Source organism: Malaya genurostris, chromosome 2, assembly GCF_030247185.1.
Source record: "Malaya genurostris strain Urasoe2022 chromosome 2, Malgen_1.1, whole genome shotgun sequence".
Classification (NCBI taxonomy): Eukaryota; Metazoa; Arthropoda; class Insecta; order Diptera; family Culicidae; genus Malaya; species Malaya genurostris.
In genome coordinates this window covers 133,946,361-133,973,531 of record NC_080571.1, presented here as the reverse complement: position 1 = coordinate 133,973,531, position 27,171 = coordinate 133,946,361, and the positions used below count along the sequence as shown (strand labels likewise).

Here is a 27,171-nt window from a genome sequence, read left to right as displayed (position 1 = left end):
TTGATTTTCGACTTGCTAGAGTGAGCTGAGATGTTGTTCGAACAATGATAGATCATTGATGCGATCAGGCGAGAGATGAATAACGCAAATATATAGCGTGTAGTATGTAAGTCTGAGGACAACCCGGCACAATTCGATAGAGATAACTGATGGGATTTGAAGTGTGAGCGACAAGCGATCAAAACACCACCACCGTTTTTTTGTCTGTTCTGCTCAGTACGATCTTGTCTGTATACAGAGAATGAGTTACTGAAAATTTGCTTGGAGAGTGTATTACTGTTTAACCAAGTCTCTGTTAACACGTATATGTCATAGGAACCGTCGGAGCAAGCCAGACGATAATCTTCCAAAGAGCAATTGATTCCACCGAAATTTTGATAGTAGAAACTCAAACTAATGTTGTCTGGAACTTTGTTCTTTGCTGGTTGAAGACAGGTAGCGGGGAGCGACGTACAGGGGATCGTGTATAGACAGGGCGATACAGTCTTGGTGGTAATGCAAATATTTGAGGAGATTGCAAAGCGAGTGTTGTTTTGGATATCTCGTAGATGAGGGGGTGGAGGATGGGGAGAATTCGAAACCCGATGAATTGATTGTCTCGAATTGAGGGCTTAAAAGGGGTAATAGATATACCGTATGGCCAGAAGTTCGGAAAATTAATTTATTTTTCAAGGGAATGGGAACTGTTATTTTAAATGAGGCGAATGATAGCGGTCTGGTGAGGATCGTTCGTACAAGTTTTTGGCATTTCACTAAACTTCTGCTGCACTTAATTCTAGAACTCACATAGTTGATAATATTCTCTTCGGTTTCATTTGGCATGAACCGTGTTAAGTAGAACCATTTACCTGTATTAGGCAATTGTTGCCTAGGGGTACTAGAAGAGGTGTAATTATATTTGCATTATCATCTGAATGGTTAATTTTGGTTTGTCTTCGAGGGATAGAACTGCCAATGGTTAATTCATAGTGTAAGCTGGAGGTACTGTCGGAGGGGGGGGCTCAGTATAAGGGATGTTTGATAAAACTGAGATGGTAGCTTGCTTGTTATTAGTTGCTGAATATTGAGACTAGTGTGATTGTAGTGAGCTGGACGTTCTACCCCGAAGACCAGACTGGTTGATGCAGCAAGCATTGGCACCAGGTTGAGAAAACATACGGCAAAGAATCTGCATTGAATCTGTTAAAGCGCTGACTATTTTCAATATAGAAGTAGTACGCTGGAGAACCAAATTCATCGTGTCTTGTGTCGAACTGTTTCTGTTGACAGATGCGTGAGTGCGCGAGAGTGTCGTGAGTTCTAATGGCTTCGATATACTAGGTCGAACAAAAACGAAACAGGAACTCCGATGAATAATGATTAGCGATTTATATTACGAAATCGTAGCGTAGAGCCGATATAAATACACTACAATATTGGAATTTCTTAAAATCACTTCACACGACGCAAAGTAGGGTGTTCGCGGCTTGATAACGATATAAAAACTTGAAAATTAGTGGAACGGAATCGTCTTGTAATAGCTTGGTTTGATACACTCGGAAAAAAGTATCCATCCATTGTACCATAATTGCTCAATAAGCCAGAACGATACAGAATACAGCAATGTCAGAGTCGAAACAATTATCATTCTGCGCTTTGGTATCCGATCAGTAACGTAGGTTAATTACGTCATGTGAAGACTTTGCGTCAGCAATTAGAAGCGAGGGTTCAAGGGCCTAATGAATAAAATTCAATTCATTCCAGAAAATTTAAAATTTAAGTTGTTTCTGGTTATCTAGTACTTCAGAGAATTTTATCATAAATTAATGAATTCCCTAATATGAAATAAAAATTATTTCAATGCGTCCGTGTCTCTTGAACGAAGTAAGCTAACTAACCTGCAATCTAAGCTGATATCGACTTTACGTTAAAACAAATAAATAAAATCGAGTTTATACTAAGCGTTTATTAGAATTTTCGTGCAATCACGAAATAAATAACTAGAGTCTCGCCCCATTATGTGCAGTACATTGAAAATCAAGAGATTTTATGACATTTACTTACCTTGCATAGTGCTACACCGGTGTCCAAACGGTCCATGAAATTGTCTACATTGACTCGCAACTCAGGATACATTGTGTTCAACCACTCTGCCAAATCTTCGCGCATCGCATAAAGATATTCTTCGCTGGATTTAAATGGTCGATACGAACGTGCTTCGAGCAATATAGTAGACATGTTTACTTTTTTCAGTATGGATGGATAAAAAAATGGACACTTCCTTAGATTAAATTCGAAACGATTATATGGCACTATTCTTATAACTATAATAATATTGCTTGGAATATTGTTTACGCTTTATAATATATCACTAAATAACGCACTATGCATGGAAAGTGAAAAACAATGCTTCAATTATACACGTATTTGATATTCATGATTCAATTATTTTCCTAACTGTTATGTAGCAGTCTCCTGGTTCTTGTTCAGTGCCTATTATCAGTTTAGTGGTTTTTTGGAAGCGATCTGAAAACAGAACAACAAAAAATGTTTGTTTTAAAATATTGCGTCTGAAATGTAAGTAAAGCGTAACTTTGTTTTCGCATGAGATCTTCGAAATAGGTTTAATGGTGAGATAGGTATAAAATATCAGTGAACGAAATGAGACGGAAAGAGTCTCTTTCCGTTATTTCAAATCCTTCTAACAACATTGACGATCTCACATAATTTGTTAGTAAAAATAAAAGACAACGGACGGACTTTCCTTTCGTTAATCGTATTCCGTCTAACAACATTTTCGGTATTCTTCCTAAATCTGATTGTGACGACATAAAAGAAATTCTTCAAAACTACCCGAAACGGACACTTGTCGTTGTAGGAAGAAACAGCCATCTCTACATCCAGCGACGGTGATGTTCTCCGACTTCAAAACATTCCGTACTGAGCTTTCTAATTTTCTGCCGGAAGCGGAATCATATCAAATTAAACGAATAGAATTTCGAGTCTTGGTTGACGAATTAGAAGATCAAGGATGGCTTCTTCGGTATTTATCTGAGAAACACCACCACCTCACGTAGATGAAGAAATATCAAGGCTGAAAGAAAACCTGTTTTAGTCCACCTAGTGGTGTAATGATGCCTTTCGCATATATAATATTGTGGCATTCTATTCAAAATGTTTCTCTTCGATTTTTGGAAGAAACCAACGGATTGTTTGGGTATTAACTAGTATAACATACAGAATGAAACAGTTCTCTGATCGGTTAGGCCAGTTAGAAAACTAAGTGGGTTCACTATTATATGTACTTCCAGCACCGGGAACCGAGAACCGGTATAATCGAAGTCGGTTCGTAAGGCCACCAACTAACATGATGTATAAACTCTACTAGTTCTTATTCAGATTTTATAGATTTTGCCATCTAAACGATGACCGGGAACCAGGATAGCCGGAATAGGTTGGTTTAGTTTTAATCCACCTAGTGATGTAATGGATTTGTCATTTTCATTTTCTCCTGTATATTACAGCAGAAATTCTTCGAAATACTACAATTTAAAAATGTTTAGAAAATAGTTTTAAAGATTTCTGTTGCATAATGCTACTACATTCATATATTACATTTGAATTTAACTTAGTGGAAATCTATTCAATCATAATTGAGAGAGTGAAATGAGCTCCACTTTATCACATGTGATTATTATTGTCGGTACTTCCGGAACCGAAAGCTGGATATCGGCATAGTAACATTCGGTTCATTCTATGAAAATTTGAATTTTGGAAAAATATGTACCGGTAGTCGAACTTGGATAAAATTTACAGTGACAGTGACATTATTTTCACATATATGGTGCAAATCACCCTGTAATTCCGGAACCAGAAGTCGGATCAAAACAAAATTCAGGAACTTTGTATGGGAACATAAGACCTTTCATTTGAATCTAAGTTTGTGAAAATCAGTTTATTCATCTCCGAGAAAAGTGAGTGACAATATTTGTCACTCACACATACGCACACACACAGACCTTTGCTCAGTTCGTCGAGCTGAATCGAATGGTATATGACATTCGGCCCTCCGGGGTTCGGTTGAAAAGTCGGTTTGGCAGTGATTGTATAGCCTTTCTATACGAGAAAGGCAAAAACAGCACTCATTCATCACATCATCAACGAAGGACACAATTTCGCATTGGAGAAAACAAAGAAATGTGTCGTATTTCCCATGCTACCAAAACAGTTAATCATAGCACGGATGTACAAGACCTCAACACCGCTTACGCTGGTATTAAATTAATCTTGGCATTACATTCCTGTTGTAGAATTTGGCCTTTCTGTTTCAACAGACTTTACAGCCGATTTTTAGCGTACAGAAACATTGCATGGCTAGTACTATGAATCCTACTGACACAAAGAATCCTTCCAGGTCGGGGCTCGAACATACAACAACTGGCTTATAAAACCAGCGTCCTATGCATTGAACCGCCAACCCGGTATTCTGGTATTCAACATTCTTTCAAATCCATCAAACACAATACGATAAGAAATGACGAATAGGGGACGGGTATAGCGTGATGGGTAAGTCGATGCTTTTCACGCAGCCCGCCTGGGTTCGATTCCCACCGTCAGTTGATCTCTTGAAGTAACAAAATATCTCTTTCAATAGTGTGAGAGCGGCCTTCAAATGAGGTTCATGTAAACATTCGAATTGGTTCAAGATAATAGATGAAAGACTAATCAGTTTCAGTTTTCATTTTTAATACTTTACTCCATTTATAATTGTATTCGTTCGAATCAGCTTACTACCAAGAGCGAAAACAATGAAGCAGTTATACTACTTGGCACTTGAAACTGAGCAAGCAAAACTTCAAATGACTAGGTACGATTATTCAACTGACGATGAATTCTGGGAGCTTCACTTGAAAATGGCAGCAAAAGTCAAATGAATTAGTAGGGATACGCTGACGGTCAGCGGCCAAAAATTTCATTTTCATCTTATATTATTCGATTGAAAATGAAACTTTACCGCACTGGTTGTGACACTGTACCTTATTCATACAAACAAAATATTCGTTATGCAGTCAATAATAAGAGTTGTTTTAAATAATATTTGATTCAGAATTTATGTAAATGATCATTTGTTTTCATAGTCTCTTAAAGCATGTTATAAAATTGACCAGACAACGTAGCGTCAGACATCAACATTTTGATTATAAACGATAGACTTTAGTAAGTTTTTACATCGTATCATTTGTTCAACGCCTTAGGTTTTGTCAATGTAACACAATAAAATTTCCCAGTTTCCCTTGAAAAAGGCCCAGATCAAAGGCCGAAACGTCGGACAGTAAACACCATTCGTTTGTATTATAAGAGTGACACCCGTTTTTCTGTTTTTCCACGATTGTCTGAGAAACTTCATACGTTTCATTCATGCGGCATTTAAGCCTTTAAATTATTCAAGGCTGTCTTGAAAGACTTATCAAATAGCCAAAGCTTTCTTTATACTTCCGAATTCGAATTGGTAGTTGATCGATTGTGTGAATTGTGCAGCTTTCCCTTTTTTCACAACTGGAATTTTAAACGATGCGCCTGGACTAAAGTACAGATTAGTTACATTAAACATTCTGCAACGCAATTAAATATTATGAAATAACCTGTATAGTTATTCATAATAAAATAATGGTGGCTCTGAAAAGAACCTTTTAAGAAAGCGTTCGTGATGGAGAGTGACAAGTTGAGTTCGAATTGGATACCGTTGACTTCCGATGGATACCGCTGACTTCCTTCATCTGTCCACAGGTTGACCTGTTGTCCGTTGGTGCGATACTGATATGGTTTGTGTAGGTATAGCGGTCACATCCGATTACAATCTTCCAGTAAGAAAACTTTGAACTGCTGGATTGATCAATGATACAATAGGCCTGTGATATGAAAAGTATGAAATATATCTACGGCTTTCTACATTCATGTTCTTAGAAAAAACAAGATCAATACATGTGCCTCCATCTTCTCAAGGTTACGTGTCACAATATCAATATCGTCAGCGAAGCCAAAAAGTTGTACGGATTTTCGGAAGATCGTGCCACTCGTGTCGATCCTCGCTCTTCGAATCAAACCTTCCAGGGCAATATTGAACAAGATACAAGAAAGTCCATCACCTTGACGTAGCACTCTCCGAGATTCGAAGGGACTCAAGCGCGTCCCAGATACTCGGACGTAGCACATCACTCTATTCATCGTTGCTATGACCAATCGCGTCAGTTTATCCAGGAAACCGTATTCGTGCATTATCTGCCATAGCTTTTTTCGATCGATTGTGTCATATGCCGCTTTGAAGTCAATGAATAGGTGATGCGTGGGTACGTTGTATTCACGACACTTCTGGAGTACTTGTCTTATCGCGAATATGTGATCCGTAGTGGCGCGGGCTCCAGTAAATCCCGCTTGGTACGGCCCTACGAATTCCTTAGCTATTGGTGATAGACGACGGCAAACGATTTGGGAGAGTACCTTGTAGGCGGCGTTGAGCAATGTGATTGCGCGGTAATTGCAACAATCTAGCTTATCGCCCTTTTTGTAGACGGGACATACCACTCCATCCATCCATTCCTGCGGTAGAATCTCCTCCTCCCAAATCTTAGAAATCATCTAGTGCAGCGCTCTAGCCAGTGCCTCTCCTCCATGTTTGAGCAGCTCGCCTGGCATCTGGTCATTGCCCGTGGCTTTGTTGTTCCTCAGCTTACCGATCTTCTCACTTATCTCCGTCAGATCAGGTGCTGGGAATCTGTCGTCAGCTGAGCATGCCCCCAGATTGATTCCTGTGTCGTTCTCTGTGTCCTGTGCTTCGCCATTCAGATGCTCGTCATAGTACTGCTTCCACCTGTCGATCACCTCACGTTCGTTCGTGAGAAGGTTACCACTTGTATCTCTGCACATTTCGGCCTATGGCGTGTAGCCTCTACTTGAGCGGTTCACCTTCTCATAGAATTTCCGTGTATCATTTGCGCGGTACAACTGCTCCATCGCTTCGCGATCTTGGTCTTCCTGGTGGCGCTTTTTCCTTCGGAAAACCGTGTTTTGTCTGTTACGTGCCTGTCTGTATCGTTCCTCGTTTGCTCTAGTGCGGTGTTGAAGCATCCTCGCCCTTGCTGCATTCTTCTCTTCGATCAACTGCTGACATTCGCCGTCGAACCAGTCATTTCCTCGATTCGATAACCTCGTACCTAGAATGGTTGCAGCAGTGCTAGCACTTCGAACGAATTTTATTGATATTTCTAATATCGCTGTCAAAATCAAAGGTAGCTAGAATTCGATCGGAAAATCAATAGGTCACTATTCAGAATAAGTTATAATAACATACCTGATCGGATTCCATTCGAGTGCTCATTTTGTACTCCACTCGGTTGCGAACTCAACGAACCACCGTCATCACTCAGCTCTGCTACTGTCTGCTCAACGCGTCTCAACAACCGACACGGCTCTCCATCTGCGTGTTCTCTTGAAGCCTCCTGCTTCTTCCGCTTGCGGTAGCAAGCTTTGTATTTCGTCTGGAGATGCCGCCATAATCGATACGTTGACAACGACAGCTAAATTGTTTTCTGAGTTTTTGTTTTTTTTACATTAAATATTTTATTTATTATCCATTTTTTGTCAACATTTTTATCTACTTAACCTAAACTAAGCTAATTTATATCTACTTAACCTAAACTAACCTAACTTAATTCAAGCTGTAAAGCGCTCTGATAATGGCATGCTCGGAAGTTAAACATGTAGTTTTGAATTTATTGTGTGTGTTTTCAAATTTCTGTTCGATTGTTTCTTGTTCAGCAATTGTATGTACATGAGAAGTTTAATTCCATCGTGGTAGAATCAGAATCATTTTCAAAAATTTCTTTTAAACGACTTGCAGCTTGTTTTTGTGACATTTTGCGCAATTTTCTTAAACTGGAACTACATACTCAATGACTGGGTAAATTATTTGCCTATAAACAACTAGTTTGTTTTGAGGTAACAAGTTAGATTTTCTGTCAATCAACGGATAAAGAGATTTCAATAACAAAGTCTTGGCATTACATTCCTTTTGTGGAATTTGGCCTTTCTGTTTCAACAGACTTCGCAGCCGATTCTTAGTGTACAGAATCATTGCATGGCTAGTACTATGGATCCTACTGACACTAAGAATCCTTCCAGGTCGGGGCTCGAACATACGACAACTGGCTTGTAAGACCAGCGTCCTATGCATTGAACCGTCAACCCGGGCTATATAGATCTATCTATGATATAGATTTCAATAACATGATGCATTTTAACACTATTTTGTCCATATCTGACCCAAGGAGAAACTTGCTATCCATTGTCAGTCCTAGATAAACTGCCTCATTCAACCAATCTATTTCAGAGCCATTTATTTTAATTTTGTTATTCTCAGGTGGTAAAAGTCGGGGAGATTTAGAGTGGGGAGATATGACAGCTTAAGTTGTAGTTCCGTTGATGCATATTTGAAAACTGCTGAAATAATCAACCAGTGCATCCATTCCTCTTTGCATTTTGTTTACTAATGAACGAGTCACGCGGTCTTTGTAGATGAGGGCATCGGCAAATAGTGAGAGTATGCCATCACCCGGAAGTGCCGGAATATCTGACGTGAAAATATTGAATAATATTGGGCCAAGGATACTTCCTTCAGGAATACCAGCGGAAACAAAAAAATTATCTGATGATAAGTTGTTAACAAAGACTTCGAAATTTCGATTTGACAGATAGTTTTTTACTATTTTTACTAGATAGGTTGGGAAGTTGAGATGATGCATTTTATGAATTAGGCCATCATGCCAGACATTATCAAACGCTTTTTCAACGTCTAACAAAATCATGCCAGATGTTTTCGAAGCAGTTTATTCCTCGAGAGGGTGTTGTTGACTCTGACCAACTGGTAAATAGTAGAACGACCTCTTATAAACCTAAATTGTTCTTCAGGAAAAGTGTTATTTGTGTCTGCAAACTCTAACAAACGAGACAGGATTGTTTTTTCGAACATATTGAACAGTGAAGATAAGAGACTGATCGGACGATAGCTCTCCGAACTGTGTTAAAAATAGAGTCAGCACCCGGAGCTTTCATATTTTTTACCCTTTGATGGATTTTTTCAATTCTTATTCTGTGATTAGCAGCAAATATGGAAGGCATTCTTTCAGCAGTTTCGACAGTGGCTGAAACAGTATTTTCGTGTGGACTAACCATGTCTAGACCGAGACGGTGGGAGCTAACAATATGTTGACCTAAAGCAGTAGCTTTTTGAACCGATGTTATGAGCACACAGTCATTCAGATGAAGATGTGGTATCGGTTTCGGCTTGTTTTTAAGAAGTTTAGACAATTTCCAAAAAGGTTTAGAATAGTTAGCTTACTGATATGGTCTTAGAATTCCCTGTTTTCCTTGTGATATGGTCTTAGAATTCCTTGTTTTTTCCTGTTCGTTCATTCTTTGCCTAATGATATTAGTGAGATTATTAGCTGAAGTTTTCTTTTCCCTGAGTCCTGTTCTCTGGTACTGCCTTCGATAAATATTTCTTAACCTAGTTAATGTTTTAGTGGTAGAATCAATTGTGATAGATTTACGGAATATTGGTATTTCTCTTATGCTTAGTTCACGAGCTCTGGCGATGGACGTTCAACTTCATCTAGTTGTCTGTCGATGTCCTCTGCTGCTGGATGGCGATCATAATTAATGTTGTTGTCCACTCTGCTGCTGAATGCTGACCAGTGGAAATGATGATAATCACACCGAGTACGTTGCTGGATTTCAACATCGAACTCAACTTCCACCACAACAGGAAAGTGGTCGAAACTGAGGTCTTCAATGATGACAGGATGAGAGATGTTCTCAGCAAGATTGGTGATAAATAGATCGATGATGGAGCACGTCCCTGATCTGGCAACATACGTTGAACTGTCCGGACTCAGGATAGTGTAGTAAATGTTTTGAAGGTCGTGGTTCAGCACTTCTCCATTTCGATTATTTCTGGAATTTCCCTAGGCTTCATGTGTGGCATTGATACCACCGGCGAATTCATTTCGACCTCTTGTCAGCTTCTGTAGATCAGTTCGTAGTTGTGATTGAGTTCCTTGGTTCGGTGAGCACTGCCTAGGGCAGTATGCTGCGATGAATTTTATCTTTCCGATCGTCGTATCCAAGCAAAGCGGATATTGTTCATCGTAGCCACTGACACATAGCCGACAGATGATGCTCTGGAACTTGTAGTTTCCTCTCACAATCGGTCGCTTTAAGCGCATCTTCTAAAATTCACTCGTATGTATCAAAGTTTTAACTGTCTGCTCGTTGAAAACAAAACACAAAATATGTCTTCTGAGTCGGCGCTATGCATTTATATAGCAAATCAGCGGGAAGTTCTACAAACTGCAACTGGTTTAAAAGTGGGCCGTATAGAGCACAGTAAAGTAAAATTTCGCATTATTCTGTGGGAGTATTATTATGGTTCTAAACAGAACCTATTCGAAGAGTTCTGGAATTAGGAACTGGAGCTGAGCTCAAGAACTAAATTCAGAACATAGAACAAACTCAGAATTTTAGTCCGAGAACTACAATTTCGAAACGGAAATCGCATCGCAGCAACCAAATCCTGACTCAAGTCCACGCTGAGACACAACGAAGGAGCAACTCACACAACAGCTTACCGTGACATACTGTATTTTCTCAAAGTTGTTCTTTTACTTTTAATATTTATATATTTTCTTTTCATTTTATTTTTGTCATGAATACGACTTACTTTACTATGGGGCGCCTTTTCACAATTTACCCTCTGAGAAAGTGATAAGTTTTTGATCGTAAATATCTCCTGTTGTATCTAATGAATGAACATAATTCTTGCGACATGCCATCGGAAATATGATCACAATTTTATGATAAAATATTCAGTTGTATGACATAATCTCATTTAGTTCAAAATTAAACTTTTCTGAAATGTTTAGTATAAACGAGTATCAAAGAGGATAATCCATAAGGCGCGTTTGCCTTTCTCGTATTTTGAAAGCTCATAGCTCAGTGATCTGTGAAAGGATTTATACAATCTAACTACCAATAGAATCGACAATTTTCAACTTGAACGTGTATTGCGACAACATTGAAGTATTTCAATAGCACACTATTGAAAAACCTGTTTGATTTAACCCATGACAGCACCAGACAATCAGATCGCGAGACGTCTGCTTCTATACAAGAGCATCCATATAAAAGTTGAGTGGTTCATTTTTCCTACCATTTGCTGAGCAACTGTTCCCGAAACAAGGCACACACGAGAGCAACATCGAGGACCTGTCGTCTCACTGTTTCCCGTTTTGCGAACAGGAAAAGAAATTTTGGCAAAGGGGCTGTCCGTACACCGCGTCAGTAGCAGGTATAAAATAAAATGTGATGTGAGAAATAGCTTCATTCGTCATCTAACACTCGATGTGGATAGACGAATAACCTACTACGACTAATTTCGATTTTGTTTTATCTTTTATTCGCAGTTTTCTACCTACCCAAGCTATGGGTAAAACGCGCCATAGATCCGAGAAGGATCCAAAGGATGCTAAACGTCTGAAGCCAAGTGATGTACAGGTAAACGACCGTTTGCTGAGTAACAACCAATACGCTGATCTGCCAGTTGATGTCGAAGAGGAACTGCAGAAGAAGGAAAAAATGCCGCCTTTCTACCTGGAGGTACTACGCTCGGATTTCAACACGTTGATAAGCAAAGGACTACAGGCAACAATCCGTTTATGTACTGAAGGCTACAAAATAACTGTTCCGGCTTTGAACCACTACAAAGGAGTGGAATGTTATCTGAAGCAGACAAAAGCGGAATACTTCACACACGATATTGCCGCCAACAAACCTATGAAGGTTGTACTTCGAGGACTACCCGACATGATGGAAGCCGAACTAAAGCAGGCGCTGTCGGAGGCTGGACTAAAGCCTATGATGGTGTTTAAAATGAAGCGACATAACACGGACAAAAAGTATCGAGATAAACTCTACTTGGCTCATCTGGATAAGGGCTCCATCACCATGAGTCAACGGAAAAGGATTTAATTGTTTTTATTTTAGACAGAAAAACCGAAATTGGTAATCTTTCTAGCTATTCTCAAAATATGAGCTCGATCGGAATCGCTTGCCTAAATCGGCTAATTCAAGTCAAATAACATATTTGACTGGATATTCTGAGAGGAGGAGTATTAACTATTCCCATTTTGTTATGAATAAAAAACGGCTATCAATTCAATTTTGTTTTATTTGCAATGTCCCAACAAAATAGAATGTATTATGTATTGCCATTGAATTTTATTGATAAGCTTTGTAGTTATACCTGACTATCCTTGTTCGCTTGTTTGTGATAGTCAAGTTTGGTATATTTTTGCCATTCTCATACAGAATGGCTATGTAATCACTTTGAAAACCGACTCAGAAATCTTGAAATTTCAAAGTCGATATCAGTAGGTCTAGTACGAAAAGATATTTCGAAGAAAAAGATTTATGCTAAAACGTATGAGGATTTGATTCGAAAAAAGATTTTGGGTTCTATATCGGAAATAAAAAAATTGATTACCATTTTATATTCAAAAATAGAATAAAATTTAAAAAAAAGTGTTTGAACCTATCAACTAAAATGTGTGTTAAATTCACAGTTCTACTTTATATCACATGCACATGCTTGAGAAGGAAAACTGAGAACAAAATTGCAGAGAATTTACAATTTATACCATGATAATTGTTAATTTTAGTGTGAGGTAAATTCAATGAATTTTATTTTGAATTTTTAAATACACTGCATAATTATTGTCAATCATAATTTATGTTTTAATGATAAAACACCTAAAGTTCTAATTGGTCATTGAGAAACAACTCATGTTACTCATCGCCAACTGTTTTATGTAAACTTTATATGGCGTAATAATGTACGGAATAACTCAGTAACTGGTGATGCGGTTACAGGTTTATAATTTTTACTTTCTCACATATTTAAGGGCTATACAATCAATGTGAAAATGGGCCTTTCAACCGAATTCCACATACCATTCGATTCAGCTCAAAGATCTGAGCAAATGTCTGTGTGTGTGACAAATATTGTCACACAATTTTCTCAGTCACAATAGTGAGATTTGAACACACATAAAAACGACGCAGAGAAGCCAAACTAGGCGTACTTTGATATTGATATATTAAGATTAAAAAGTACTTTTTACATTGTCTTTCAGAACGGAACATAGATCCGGATGCGTTACAATAGCAGGCTATATTGAACCATGAGACTTTTCATGATATCCAACTTTTGTGGAAATCAATTCAAAAGTATTCATGCAAATTGAGTCCCAATGTGATTTTATTACATAATTGATCTTGTGAATCAAAAACCATTTTGATATAGATTCAATTTAACAGTACACTATGTTACTACACGATCTTATCATTTTATTCATAAATATTTTTGGAATACTTTTCTATGATTATTAATATCAAGACCATCAGTATTATTTCGTCTAACCGAATGATGTTCGGCTGTGCCCTATATCATTCATAAGTTCGTTCACCTTTCCGAATCTAGGAGTAGATTTTTTTGTTTGTGTAAGAAATCCATTAAGCAATCTTTTTTTCAGACAGTTGGGCTGAAGTTTTTCATGTCAACTTAAATAATACCTGCATTTAACTTATCGAATTTGCTACTTTTGGCAGTTACAACTCCCGCTTGATCTGTCAGAACCAATATTTAATTGCAAGCAAAATCATATCGTACACACCTCCTGGCAATCGTCGGAAGCGTACTTCATCAACATACGACAATCAACTTGATACGCTAATTAGTGCGGTTGTGTTTAGCAACAATTTGCTCTTTTAATTTTTCACAGCGTCACCGGCTATCAGTTCATCGAAACACGTAGTAAAATCGAGTGTACCGGCCATCGTAACCAAATTCATGAAGGAAACTAATCAAATATATTTTGGCAGGAACTATCAGCGGCTTCCACGGCCCATTAGGTAAATTTCAACTGTGTTCCAAATAATTTTCGATGCTGGAATATTTATCACGAGCATGCATTAGCGTATTTGTTATATTAGTGCACTCAGATTATTTCTTATATTAGAACAACGCATGCAAATAACAAATCCTGCAAAAATATGAAGATTTTCATTGAATAAGTTTCAATCGAAATAAATAATTTATTTACCTCACAAAAGGCGATTCTTCAATTGTTTTGACGTTTGGGAAATGAATCGTTTGTCGCTTGAGGTACAGCTTCTCACTCACCATGGAATGAACCTCTCACGTCACCCGAGTCGACTCGTAGAATAGGGTGACTACAGTCACGTGACAGCGAGGTGAGATTTGTCGAGTCACCTCACTCGACTCGCAGAATAAGGGCCAGAATCGAAACGGATTCGTACTTGCCGAAGATTACGAAGCTGGACAGTACAACATCCTCGCTCCGGATCAACCAACGCGACTTTCCAGATCGGGAGTTCATTCCATTTTGGATATATTCATCCGCAACATCGCCATAGACAGCTCTCCGGTTGTCTTCAACGAGGTCTCTTCTGACCACTTTCCAGTAATATTGACGTTGGGATCTTCACCAGAAACAGTGCCTATTCAACCTCGGAGGAACTATTATCGCACCAATTGGGTTCAATTTCAACAAATCGCCGACCAACTTATTAATATCGATTTGCCACTTAATTCCCCGATGGAAATCGATGCAGCCCTATCTTCCTTCCAGCATTCAGTCACAGTCGCTCGTGATAGGACGATTCCAGTACAACATATGCCGAGTTCCTCTCTTAAAATTGACAGTGTCACCAAGAAACTCATCCGACTTCGAAATATCTACCGGATGCAGTATCCACGAACTGGTATCCTAGATAGGAAGACTTCTTATAACAACTTAACTAGGATAATCCAGGAGAGGATATCTGAGCTTCGCAACAGGAACTTCCAGCAAAAGCTTCGAGAAATTCTCCCACATTCAAAGCCCTTCTGGTCCTTAACGAAGGTGCGTAACAAAAAACCGAAGCCTATTCCTCCTCTGATGTCACCCCAGGACGCAGCTGAAAGAATACCTTTAATCACACCAGTAGAGAAGGCAAATGCGCTAGGCCAGCAGTTTGTGTGTTCTCACAATTTAGGACTTAACATTGTTAGTCCACATAAAAGAGCCGTTGCTGATAGCGTAGCTGAGGTTGACCAATCAGACAGCTTGGTTCCTGAGGAAAGTAGAGTCACTGCGAATGAGCTGAAAACTATTGTGAAAAAATCCAAGAATATGAAGGCCCTCGGTTTCGACAACACATTCAACATTGAGCTGAAACATTTGAGTATTCGCTCATTTGTCTTCTTAGCTAAAAATTTTAACAGGTGCTGGGAGCTTGGTTACTTCCCTTCAAAGTGGAAGTTAGCTAAAGTTATCCCAGTTTTGAAACCGGGGAAAGATCCTTCCTTTTCCAAGAACTATCGGCCCATCAGCTTACTCTCTGCTCTATCCAAGCTGTTTGAAAAGTCAATACAAAGGCGAATTCTTGCTTTCGCAGATGAACAGGATATATCACTGGAAGAACAGTTTCGGTTCCGGAAAGGAAGATCCACCATCCACCAACTCACATGGGTTAACAACGTCATCCAGCAAAACAAATCAGTGTCCAAAACGACTGCCATGGCAATATTGGATATTGAAAAGGCATTCGATAATGTGTGGCACGATGGCCTGGTGTTTAAACTGCATCGGTATAATTTTCCCATGTATCTTATTAAAATTATCAAAAACTATCTTGCAGATAGAGCATTCCAGGTTTCTCTGAATAATGCATTTTCAGAAAGATTTACTATTCCTACTGGTGTACCCCAGGGAAGTATCCTAGGTCCCATTCTATACATCAGACATCCCACCTCTCCCGGGTGGTGGTGTTCTGTCACAATTTGCTGATGGTACTGCCATTCTTTACAAAGGTCGTGTCATTAATGCTTTGAAGAATAAACTACAGACAGGTCTGGACGCTTTAACAGAATATTTTACAAGCTGGAAAATTGTGATCAATGCAGCAAAAACTCAGGTCATCTTGTTTCCACATTCAAGATCTCCAAAACTGGTTCCATCACACGAATGCAGAATACGATTCGGTGATGAGGTCATTCAACGGTTCGATGAATTTATCTGTCTATGACTCACCTTTGACAGACATCTGATATTCAGGTCACATGTTGACAAAATCGTTCAAAAATGCAGCATACTCATTAGGTCTCTGTATCCGCTGATTTGTAGAACATCTAAACTGTGCCTGAAGAATCAGATGGCTGTCTATAAACAAATCATCTACCCCGCAATTGAATACGCAGTCCCTGTTTGGCGGAGCTGTGCACGATCACACAAACTTAGGCTTCAGCGCATTCAAAGTAAGATCTTAAAGATGATTCTAAATCTACCCCCTTGGACAAGGACTAGTGAAGTACATGAGATGGCCTCCCTGGATATACTAGAACAAAAATTCGAACAATACTGCACGAAATTTGAAGAGAGGTGCTCAATCTCTGAAATACAAATAATTCAAAATTTGTACGTATTAGGTTAGGGATAGTTATAAGTAGGTAGATATTTTATTAATAAATAAAATAAATATTATGATTAAACATTAGTATGTAAAACAAGAGTAACTAAAACACCTAATATTACTAACGAATCGTATGGACAACAAAGATGAAAGGCCAAAGGGTCAAAACACATGTACTGTAAAATGTTGATGTAATACACAAAAATAAGATTAATAAACAGATATTTATGCAAATAAAAAAAGAAATAGCGTCATTTAAGTTAATGCAGCTACTCTGAACGTACGAGACATCGTCAGCACGACAATTCAAAGCACTTTTCAGTGCTAAAGATTAGCATAAAGAACTAGTTGAATTTTGTCGCTTTCCTACCATTTTCTGAGCAACTGTTGCCGACACAAGACACACACGAGAACCATCTCAGATCTAAATGCAGATCTTGTTGATTGTAACAATTCATGGCACTTTTTAGTGCCACAGATAATCATGAAGAGTTAATTAAACTTTCAATATTTCATACCAAAAGATTCATCAAGATAGAAATTAAAATAATTTGTACCGTCACTAACACATTCAATTACGAACGGCAATGCGAAAGCGAAAGTGATGATGTTGAACACATCTTTATAGTAGTATGGGGTCGTGTGAAAATATGCCATACGAAACAGGGTTGCCATATATACAGATTAATCTGTATTTTATTTATACATACATATATGTACAGATTAATCTATATTATTATTATTATTGTTATTATTATTATTATTATCATCATTATTATTATTGTTATCATTATTATTATTATTATCATCATTATTATTACTACTATCATTATTATTATTAAAATGACTCTTGCATACCGAAGATCTTCGATATATTTCAAACCAGGCCATTGCAATTGTCTCGTACTGAAATTTTGAGAAGAATCAGATATATTCGAACTTCATAGATTCAATAAAATAAATTACAAACTTGTCGTACCTAGCCTCCTATATTAGACATTTAAAAAGGGATTGGTTCAAGTTTGGAATATATAGTTGTAGAATAGTAGTTGTTTAATTTAACTAATTTGTACTATAATGTAGATGCATCGCTTCAAACTCAATCAGTGCAAAAGGGGAAGCTTGCACAATTCATACAATCAATCAACTAACTGATATTCGGAAAAGTGATGGGAGCGTGCCAGTTTTTTCGTATTCACGAAATCCAGTTATATCTCTGACATTACCCACTCGCCTTTTTCTATTCTCATTCCAAGTGCGGGAGACTTCTTTACTCCCGCACTAATAATAAGAATATTGATGACAGTGGGGGTGTCTCGGAAGAAGGAGAAGCTTCAATGAACGAAAAACATTTAGGAACTGAATCTGAATCCGAGATCCGCCAACTCCTCCTCCGATACCTCCATCTCCTCATGAGATATTGCCTTCTCGTCGAAAAGTTTTCCAAGACGATGGCTCGGGGGGTCCGTGGGTGGTATACTTTTATTCTGCTTCGGTGGAATTGCAGAAGTATCATCCCAAAACTTGATTCTTTCAAACACTTAATACACACTCGTAACACACTTGGCTGTCTTCTAATATCAACCTCGACTTCTATAATTTCAATATAATTCGCCTGAATTGAGAAGATTTTATCGTATTAACTTCCTCTCGATTCCGGGAACTAAAGTTGTTGTTTGCCAAATTAATATTAAAGGCAAAGATCTAAGGGTCCGCCATGTAACATTTTTTTTAAACAAACAATAAAACAAAAACGGTACATCCGATTTCAAAATTTATTTTTTCATTTTAAAGTACAATCCTTCCGGTTAAATGTGGATAACGTGCGGGTTTTCCGTCCCCTAGATGCGACAATTTTGCTTATTGACATACCCGCCGAGAGGAAAATGTGCCTCATCCGGGAAGATGATTTTTGTCGTGAATACGACTTACTTTACTATGGGGCGCCTTTTCAAAATTAGCCATATGAAAGAATGGGCAGAACTTAATCGTGAATATCTCGACTTGTATTAATGGTAGCAACATAATTCTTTCACCATTTCATCAAAAATATGATCAGGAATTCAGGATAATATTTTGAACAGTGTGCGATAACCACAAACAACTCAAAAATTAAGTTTTCCTAAAATTTGAAAACAACGCGGAAAACTCTTTACTTTTGCCTGGGTTTTTCGCGCAAGGACGACGATTTTGAGGTAGTCAGGCACATATCTTCAACTGAATGCGTATAAAAGAAAACCGTGGTCGAAAATCGATCATTTCTTTTCGTGCGTTCGATGGAAGCAGACGTCGTGGGAGTGGAATCATCAACCAGCAGCGACGGAGAATGCACCTTCTGCGTGGTTAAAACCTCAAACGCTTAGGTCGCATCTCTCATTCGCTTGCTGGCCATCGAGGCGAGAGGACCTTAACCAGCAGCAGCAGCGGGAGTTAACCAGCAGCGACGGAGAATGCACCTTCTGCGTGGTTGAAACCTCAAACGCTCAGGTCGCATCTCTCATTCGCTTGCTGGCCATCGAGGCGAGAGGACCTTAACCAGCACGGAGCGACGGAGAATGAACCTTCTGCGTGGTTAAAACCTCAAACGCTCAGGTCGCATCTCTCATTCGCTTGCTGGCCATCGAGGCGAGAGGACCTTAACCAGCAGCAGCAGCGGGAGTTAACCAGCAGCGACGGACAATGCCCCTTCTGCGTGATTAAAACCTCAAACGCTCAGGTCGCATCTCTCATTCGCTTGCTGGCCATCGAGGTGAGAGGACCTTAACCAGCAGCAGCAGCGGGAGTTAACCAGCAGCGACGGAGAATACACCTTCTGCGTGGTTAAAACCTCAAACGCTCAGGTCGCATCTCTCATTCGCTTGCTGGCCATCAAGGCGAGAACCAGCAGCGACTGAAACTGGATTCTGAGTCTGTTATTGGATCTAAATTTAGGTCTTGAACTCAGGGTCCAGTTCTCTATTCCAGACTTCTATTCGGTTCTTCTTAAAACCATAATAATACTCCGAAAGAATTATGCGGAATTTACTTTACTGTACCTCTATACAACCCATTTTTGTCGTGAATACGACTTACTTTACTATGGGGTGCCTTTTCAAAATTTACCCTCTGAGAGAGTGATAAGTTTTTGATCGTGAATATCTATTGTTGTATCTAATGAATCAACATAATTCTTGCGACATGCCATCGGAAATATGATCTCAATTTTATGATAAAATTTTCAGTTTTGTGACATAGTCTCAAATAATTCAAAATTAAACTTTTCTGAAATGTTTGGTATAAACGAGTATCAAAGAGGATAATTCATAAGGCGCGTTAGCCTTTCTCGTATTTTTAAAGCTCATAGCTCAGTGATCTGTGAAAGGATTTATGTAATCTAACTACCAATAGAATCGAAATTTTTCAATTTAAACGTGTAGCAAAAGCATTGAAGTATTTCAATAGTACACTATTAAAAAACCTGTCTCATTTGCTCCATGTCAACATCAGCCAATCAGAACGCGTTCAAAGGAAGAGAACAAAATATCTGCTGCTGTACAACAAATCGTCCGGGAAAAATGTTCCGAAAAGTGGTGAATATCGCAGTGAGTTCCTCAATTTGGTCCTTGTGAATGCTAGAAACGAATCCCTACAGCATATTGATAGTTTCTTTCAATAAAATATGCAAATCCGAAATGAAATAATCGACAATAAAATTCTGTATGCGGCTATTTTTATAGCCGTTAGGACCGCCCATTAGTGAAAAAGCTACAAACGAAATCACATAAAAGGAAATCTCTTAACAAAAATTCAATCAGTTTGGATTCAATCGCCACTGCGAGCAGATGTGTTTTGTGTCGTCTGCACGCTTTCGACAAGAGCGATTACGTCACAGCTGCCAGTCATTAGCATTGGGAAAAAAAACAACGGTGGAGAGCATTGCACAATATCAGCCGTTCTAATGGCTCTAAAAGTTTTCTAAAGAACTATTAGGATTTGTTGTTCGCAAATCGTAGGAAAATATCTTCAGTTTACTGCAAATCAAGAATAGTTTGCTTAGATTTGTGCACTTTTCGCTGTGTGAAATTCACAGTAATCGAGATCAAGTGAAGCCTTTTTTTTTGCAAAAAATATTTTAGAGTTTAATGTCGTAGAGAATTACGCAATTTGAGTCTTCTGAATGCTGGAAACGAATCCCTACAGCATATTGAAAGTTTCTTTCAAAAAATTATGCAAATCCGAAATGAAATGATCGACAATAAAATTCTGTATGCGGCTATTTTTATAGTCGTTAGGACCGCCCATTAGTGAAAAAGCTACAAACGAAAAACAAAAATTCAATCAGTTTGGATTCTATCGCCCCTGCGAGCAGATGTGTTTTGTGTCGTCTGCACAGCTAGTTTCGCTTTCGACAAGAGCGATTACGTCACAGCTGCCAGTCATTAGCATTGGGAAAAAAACAACGGTGGAGAGCATTGCACAATATCAGCCGTTCTAATGGCTCTAAAAGTTTTCTAAAGAACTATTAGGATTTGTTGTTCGCAAATCATAGGGAAATATCCTCAGTTTACTGCAAATCAAGAATAGTTTGCTTAGATTTGTGCACTTTTCGCTGTGTGAAATTCACAGTAATCGAGATCAAGTGAAGCCTTTTTTTGCGAAAAATGTTCCAGAGTTTAATGTCGTAGAGAATTACGCAGTTTGACTCTTCTGAATGCTGAAACGAATCCCTACAGCATATTGGTAGTTTCTTTCAATAAAATATGCAAATCCGAAATGAAATAATCGACATTAAAATTCTGTATGCGGCTATTTTTATAGCCGTTAGGACCGCCCATTAGTGAAAAAGCTACAAACGAAATCAGGTAGAAACAAGCCTCTCAACAAAACTTGAATCAGTTTGGATTGTATCGCCACTGCGAGCAGATGTGTTTTGTGTCGTCTGCACGCTTTCGACAAGAGCGATTACGTCACAGCTGCCAGTCATTAGCATTGGGAAAAAAAAACAACGGTGGAGAGCATTGCACAATATCAGCCGTTCTAATGGCTCTAAAAGTTTTCTAAAGAACTATTAGGATTTGTTGTTTGCAAATCGTAGGGAAATATCCTCAGTTTACTGCAAATCAAGAACAGTTTGCTTAGATTTGTGCACTTTTCGCTGTGTGAAATTCACAGTAATCGAGATCAAGTGAAGCTTTCTTTGTTTTTGCGAAAAATGTGAAAAAGGGGAATGCGTGCATAATTCATACAATTGATATTCGGAAGTGTTAAGGAACATGTCAGTTGTTTTCGTATTCACGACATCCAGTTATGTCTCTGACATTACCTACTCGCCTTTTGTCTTGAATACGACTTACTTTACTATGGGGCGCCTTTTCAAAATTAGCCATATGAAAGAATGGGCAGAACTTAATCGTGAATATCTCGACTTGTATTAATGGTAGCAACATAATTCTTTCACCATTTCATCAAAAATATGATCAGGAATTCAGGATAATATTTTGAACAGTGTGCGATAACCACAAACAACTCAAAAATTAAGTTTTCCTAAAATTTGAAAACAACGCGGAAAACTCTTTACTTTTGCCTGGGTTTTTCGCGCAAGGACGACGATTTTGAGGTAGTCAGGCACATATCTTCAACTGAATGCGTATAAAAGGGAAACCGTGGTCGAAAATCGATCATTTCTTTTCGTGCGTTCGATGGAAGCAGACGTCGTGGGAGTGGAATCATCAACCAGCAGCGACGGAGAATGCACCTTCTGCGTGGTTAAAACCTCAAACGCTTAGGTCGCATCTCTCATTCGCTTGCTGGCCATCGAGGCGAGAGGACCTTAACCAGCAGCAGCAGCGACGGAGAATGCACCTTCTGCGTGGTTGAAACCTCAAACGCTCAGGTCGCATCTCTCATTCGCTTGCTGGCCATCGAGGCGAGAGGACCTTAACCAGCACGGAGCGACGGAGAATGAACCTTCTGCGTGGTTAAAACCTCAAACGCTCAGGTCGCATCTCTCATTCGCTTGCTGGCCATCGAGGCAAGAGGACCTTAACCAGCAGCAGCAGCGGGAGTTAACCAGCAGCGACGGACAATGCCCCTTCTGCGTGATTAAAACCTCAAACGCTCAGGTCGCATCTCTCATTCGCTTGCTGGCCATCGAGGTGAGAGGACCTTAACCAGCAGCAGCAGCGGGAGTTAACCAGCAGCGACGGAGAATACACCTTCTGCGTGGTTAAAACCTCAAACGCTCAGGTCGCATCTCTCATTCGCTTGCTGGCCATCAAGGCGAGAACCAGCAGCGACTGAAACTGGATTCTGAGTCTGTTATTGGATCTAAATTTAGGTCTTGAACTCAGGGTCCAGTTCTCTATTCCAGACTTCTATTCGGTTCTTCTTAAAACCATAATAATACTCCGAAAGAATTATGCGGAATTTACTTTACTGTACCTCTATACAACCCATTTTTGTCGTGAATACGACTTACTTTACTATGGGGTGGCTTTTCAAAATTTACCCTCTGAGAGAGTGATAAGTTTTTGATCGTGAATATCTATTGTTGTATCTAATGAATCAACATAATTCTTGCGACATGCCATCGGAAATATGATCTCAATTTTATGATAAAATTTTCAGTTTTGTGACATAGTCTCAAATAATTCAAAATTAAACTTTTCTGAAATGTTTGGTATAAACGAGTATCAAAGAGGATAATTCATAAGGCGCGTTAGCCTTTCTCGTATTTTTAAAGCTCATAGCTCAGTGATCTGTGAAAGGATTTATGTAATCTAACTACCAATAGAATCGAAATTTTTCAATTTAAACGTGTAGCAAAAGCATTGAAGTATTTCAATAGTACACTATTAAAAAACCTGTCTCATTTGCTCCATGTCAACATCAGCCAATCAGAACGCGTTCAAAGGAAGAGAACAAAATATCTGCTGCTGTACAACAAATCGTCCGGGAAAAATGTTCCGAAAAGTGGTGAATATCGCAGTGAGTTCCTCAATTTGGTCCTTGTGAATGCTAGAAACGAATCCCTACAGCATATTGATAGTTTCTTTCAATAAAATATGCAAATCCGAAATGAAATAATCGACAATAAAATTCTGTATGCGGCTATTTTTATAGCCGTTAGGACCGCCCATTAGTGAAAAAGCTACAAACGAAATCACATAAAAGGAAATCTCTTAACAAAAATTCAATCAGTTTGGATTCAATCGCCACTGCGAGCAGATGTGTTTTGTGTCGTCTGCACGCTTTCGACAAGAGCGATTACGTCACAGCTGCCAGTCATTAGCATTGGGAAAAAAAACAACGGTGGAGAGCATTGCACAATATCAGCCGTTCTAATGGCTCTAAAAGTTTACTAAAGAACTATTAGGATTTGTTGTTCGCAAATCGTAGGAAAATATCTTCAGTTTACTGCAAATCAAGAATAGTTTGCTTAGATTTGTGCACTTTTCGCTGTGTGAAATTCACAGTAATCGAGATCAAGTGAAGCCTATTTTTTGCAAAAAATATTTTAGAGTTTAATGTCGTAGAGAATTACGCAATTTGAGTCTTCTGAATGCTGGAAACGAATCCCTACAGCATATTGAAAGTTTCTTTCAAAAAATTATGCAAATCCGAAATGAAATGATCGACAATAAAATTCTGTATGCGGCTATTTTTATAGTCGTTAGGACCGCCCATTAGTGAAAAAGCTACAAACGAAAAACAAAAATTCAATCAGTTTGGATTCTATCGCCCCTGCGAGCAGATGTGTTTTGTGTCGTCTGCACAGCTAGTTTCGCTTTCGACAAGAGCGATTACGTCACAGCTGCCAGTCATTAGCATTGGGAAAAAAAACAACGGTGGAGAGCATTGCACAATATCAGCCGTTCTAATGGCTCTAAAAGTTTTCTAAAGAACTATTAGGATTTGTTGTTCGCAAATCATAGGGAAATATCCTCAGTTTACTGCAAATCAAGAATAGTTTGCTTAGATTTGTGCACTTTTCGCTGTGTGAAATTCACAGTAATCGAGATCAAGTGAAGCCTTTTTTTGCGAAAAATGTTCCAGAGTTTAATGTCGTAGAGAATTACGCAGTTTGACTCTTCTGAATGCTGAAACGAATCCCTACAGCATATTGGTAGTTTCTTTCAATAAAATATGCAAATCCGAAATGAAATAATCGACATTAAAATTCTGTATGCGGCTATTTTTATAGCCGTTAGGACCGCCCATTAGTGAAAAAGCTACAAACGAAATCAGGTAGAAACAAGCCTCTCAACAAAACTTGAATCAGTTTGGATTGTATCGCCACTGCGAGCAGATGTGTTTTGTGTCGTCTGCACGCTTTCGACAAGAGCGATTACGTCACAGCTGCCAGTCATTAGCATTGGGAAAAAAAAACAACGGTGGAGAGCATTGCACAATATCAGCCGTTCTAATGGCTCTAAAAGTTTTCTAAAGAACTATTAGGATTTGTTGTTTGCAAATCGTAGGGAAATATCCTCAGTTTACTGCAAATCAAGAACAGTTTGCTTAGATTTGTGCACTTCTCGCTGTGTGAAATTCACAGTAATCGAGATCAAGTGAAGCTTTCTTTGTTTTTGCGAAAAATGTGAAAAAGGGGAATGCGTGCATAATTCATACAATTGATATTCGGAAGTGTTAAGGAACATGTCAGTTGTTTTCGTATTCACGACATCCAGTTATGTCTCTGACATTACCTACTCGCCTTTTTTTCAATTCATTTTAATAATTCAACTATATCGTAAGTTTTTAATCTAATTTTTTTTCTTTTCAGATAGGACTATTCATCCGGAATTCAACTATATGAATAATTTTAGCATTTTTTTGAAAATATAATTAATTATACAAATAATCTGGTTTTTCAATTTTTTTTCTTGTTCTCTTCGAACGCCTTGGACATCCCCCCGGCAAGTTCGCCGTTGAGGCTTTTCGTTTTCGACCAGCCTTCGTCAGTGTGTGCTCTGGGAATCCCCGGAACAAACCATTATCTAAGCCGCTTCCAGCTCCGTTATAATTCTCTTCCTGCTCCAATCCATCCAATTTGTCGACAACTGTACTGGTGAATACATTTCAGTAGTTAGATTATATTAATCCTTCTACAGATCACTGAGCTATGAGCTTTCAAAATACGAGAAAGGCAAAGGCGCCTTATGAATTATCTTCTATGATACTCGTTTATACCAAACATTTCAGAAAAGTTTAATTTTGAATTATTTGAGAATATGTCACAGAACTGAAAATTTTATTATAAAATTGTGATCATATTTCCGATGGCGCGAAGCAAGAATTATGTTGATTCATTAGATATAGCATGAGATATTCACGATCAAAAACTTATCACTCTCTCAGAGGGTAAATTTTGAAAAGGCGCCCCATAGTAAAGTAAGTCGTACGACCATAACATAACTTAGATATATACTCTCAGCAATAAGATCAAGTGCATCTAGAAAATCCCCTGGATATGATGGATATCCAAAAATGCTCCAGCGGTGATCACATCTTTCAAGCCACGAAGCAAGAAGGCAAGCTTATCTCTTTCGACCTAGACAGCGCATTCGATCGTGTGAATCGTGAGAACTTTTTTGACAACATGCGTGCTCTCGGTATCGACCACAGGCTGGTAACACTTGTCGCAAGATTCGCAGAAAGAACATCAAGCCGACTGAACTTAAATGGACACTTAACAGCACTATTCCCCATACAGCGATCGGTCGCACAAGGAAATCCCTTATAATCGCTCTGTTTCGCTCTCTATGTAGTACAGCTCTTAAAGCAATTCGAAGAAGTGTGTGGAAACGATTCAATTGTCGCTTATGCCGATGATATTACCGTGATCGCTACAACTACTCAGAAAATAGAACACATGCACGACATTTTCTCACGTTTCCTTCGTGTTTCGGGAACCAGATTAAACCTAACAAAAACAACTGCAGTCCTGTATGAAGTTTATTCTTCAGAGCGTTAATGACACGACCTTTGTAAAGAATGGCAATATCTTTTTCTTTTTCCCTTTATAGGCTGCTCTGGCCGAGGGGGGTGGTTACAACGATCCACACTTTCCATACCAGACGAACTAGGCTATGGTGCCCAAATGAACACTAGTAACGAAGGAGGAAATCCTCCAGCATGTAACCCAAGCGACAGATTCCTTTACGGCTATCAATTTGCAACGAAAGATACGAATATCTTCTATTGCAAGTTCGCCAGAGAATTTGTCACTTGAGCAGGAAGTGTGTGCTTCACCCTGTAACCAGTCAATCATTGAGTCGTGCGTCTGTATCTTATTGGTATTTTGTCATCCTGCCAGCTGCTTCTGTGTCTTAAATGTCATCGTCGATAAAATTTTGGAAAATTTTGGATTGTATCCGCTTCGGTCTTGGCCCTGCTTTTCTATATAGTCTTTTATGTCTGAAGCGGTACTTACGATTATTATTTTGAAGTTCCCTAATCAATGTAGATATGTTTGGTCTACTTACACTATCCAATCTAATCTATTCTAATTGTTTCTATCTTTGTCGATGTTACGATACGTTTCTTTTTGCCCCATTGCATTGCTTTTTACTATACCGGAGACACCTGTTAATATCACAAGCTAGTAGATTATCAAGAATAAAGGAA

At 38.7% G+C, this 27,171-nt stretch overlaps 1 protein-coding gene across 6 annotated transcripts in view; it reads right to left on the bottom strand.

The window, feature by feature from the left end:
• LOC131429404 (GAS2-like protein pickled eggs) overlaps positions 1–27,171 on the bottom strand; it is a 556,322-nt gene that overhangs the window by 514,876 nt on the left and 14,275 nt on the right. For 4 of the 6 annotated variants that reach the window (XM_058593485.1, XM_058593486.1, XM_058593489.1 and 1 more), the window contains one exon: positions 2,044–2,505. In XM_058593485.1, coding sequence (XP_058449468.1) covers positions 2,044–2,217 — 174 coding nt within the window. In that variant the 5' untranslated portion in view covers positions 2,218–2,505. The remainder of the gene's footprint in view (positions 1–2,043; positions 2,506–27,171) is intronic. The other 2 variants (XM_058593488.1, XM_058593487.1) reach the window with 1 other exon arrangement.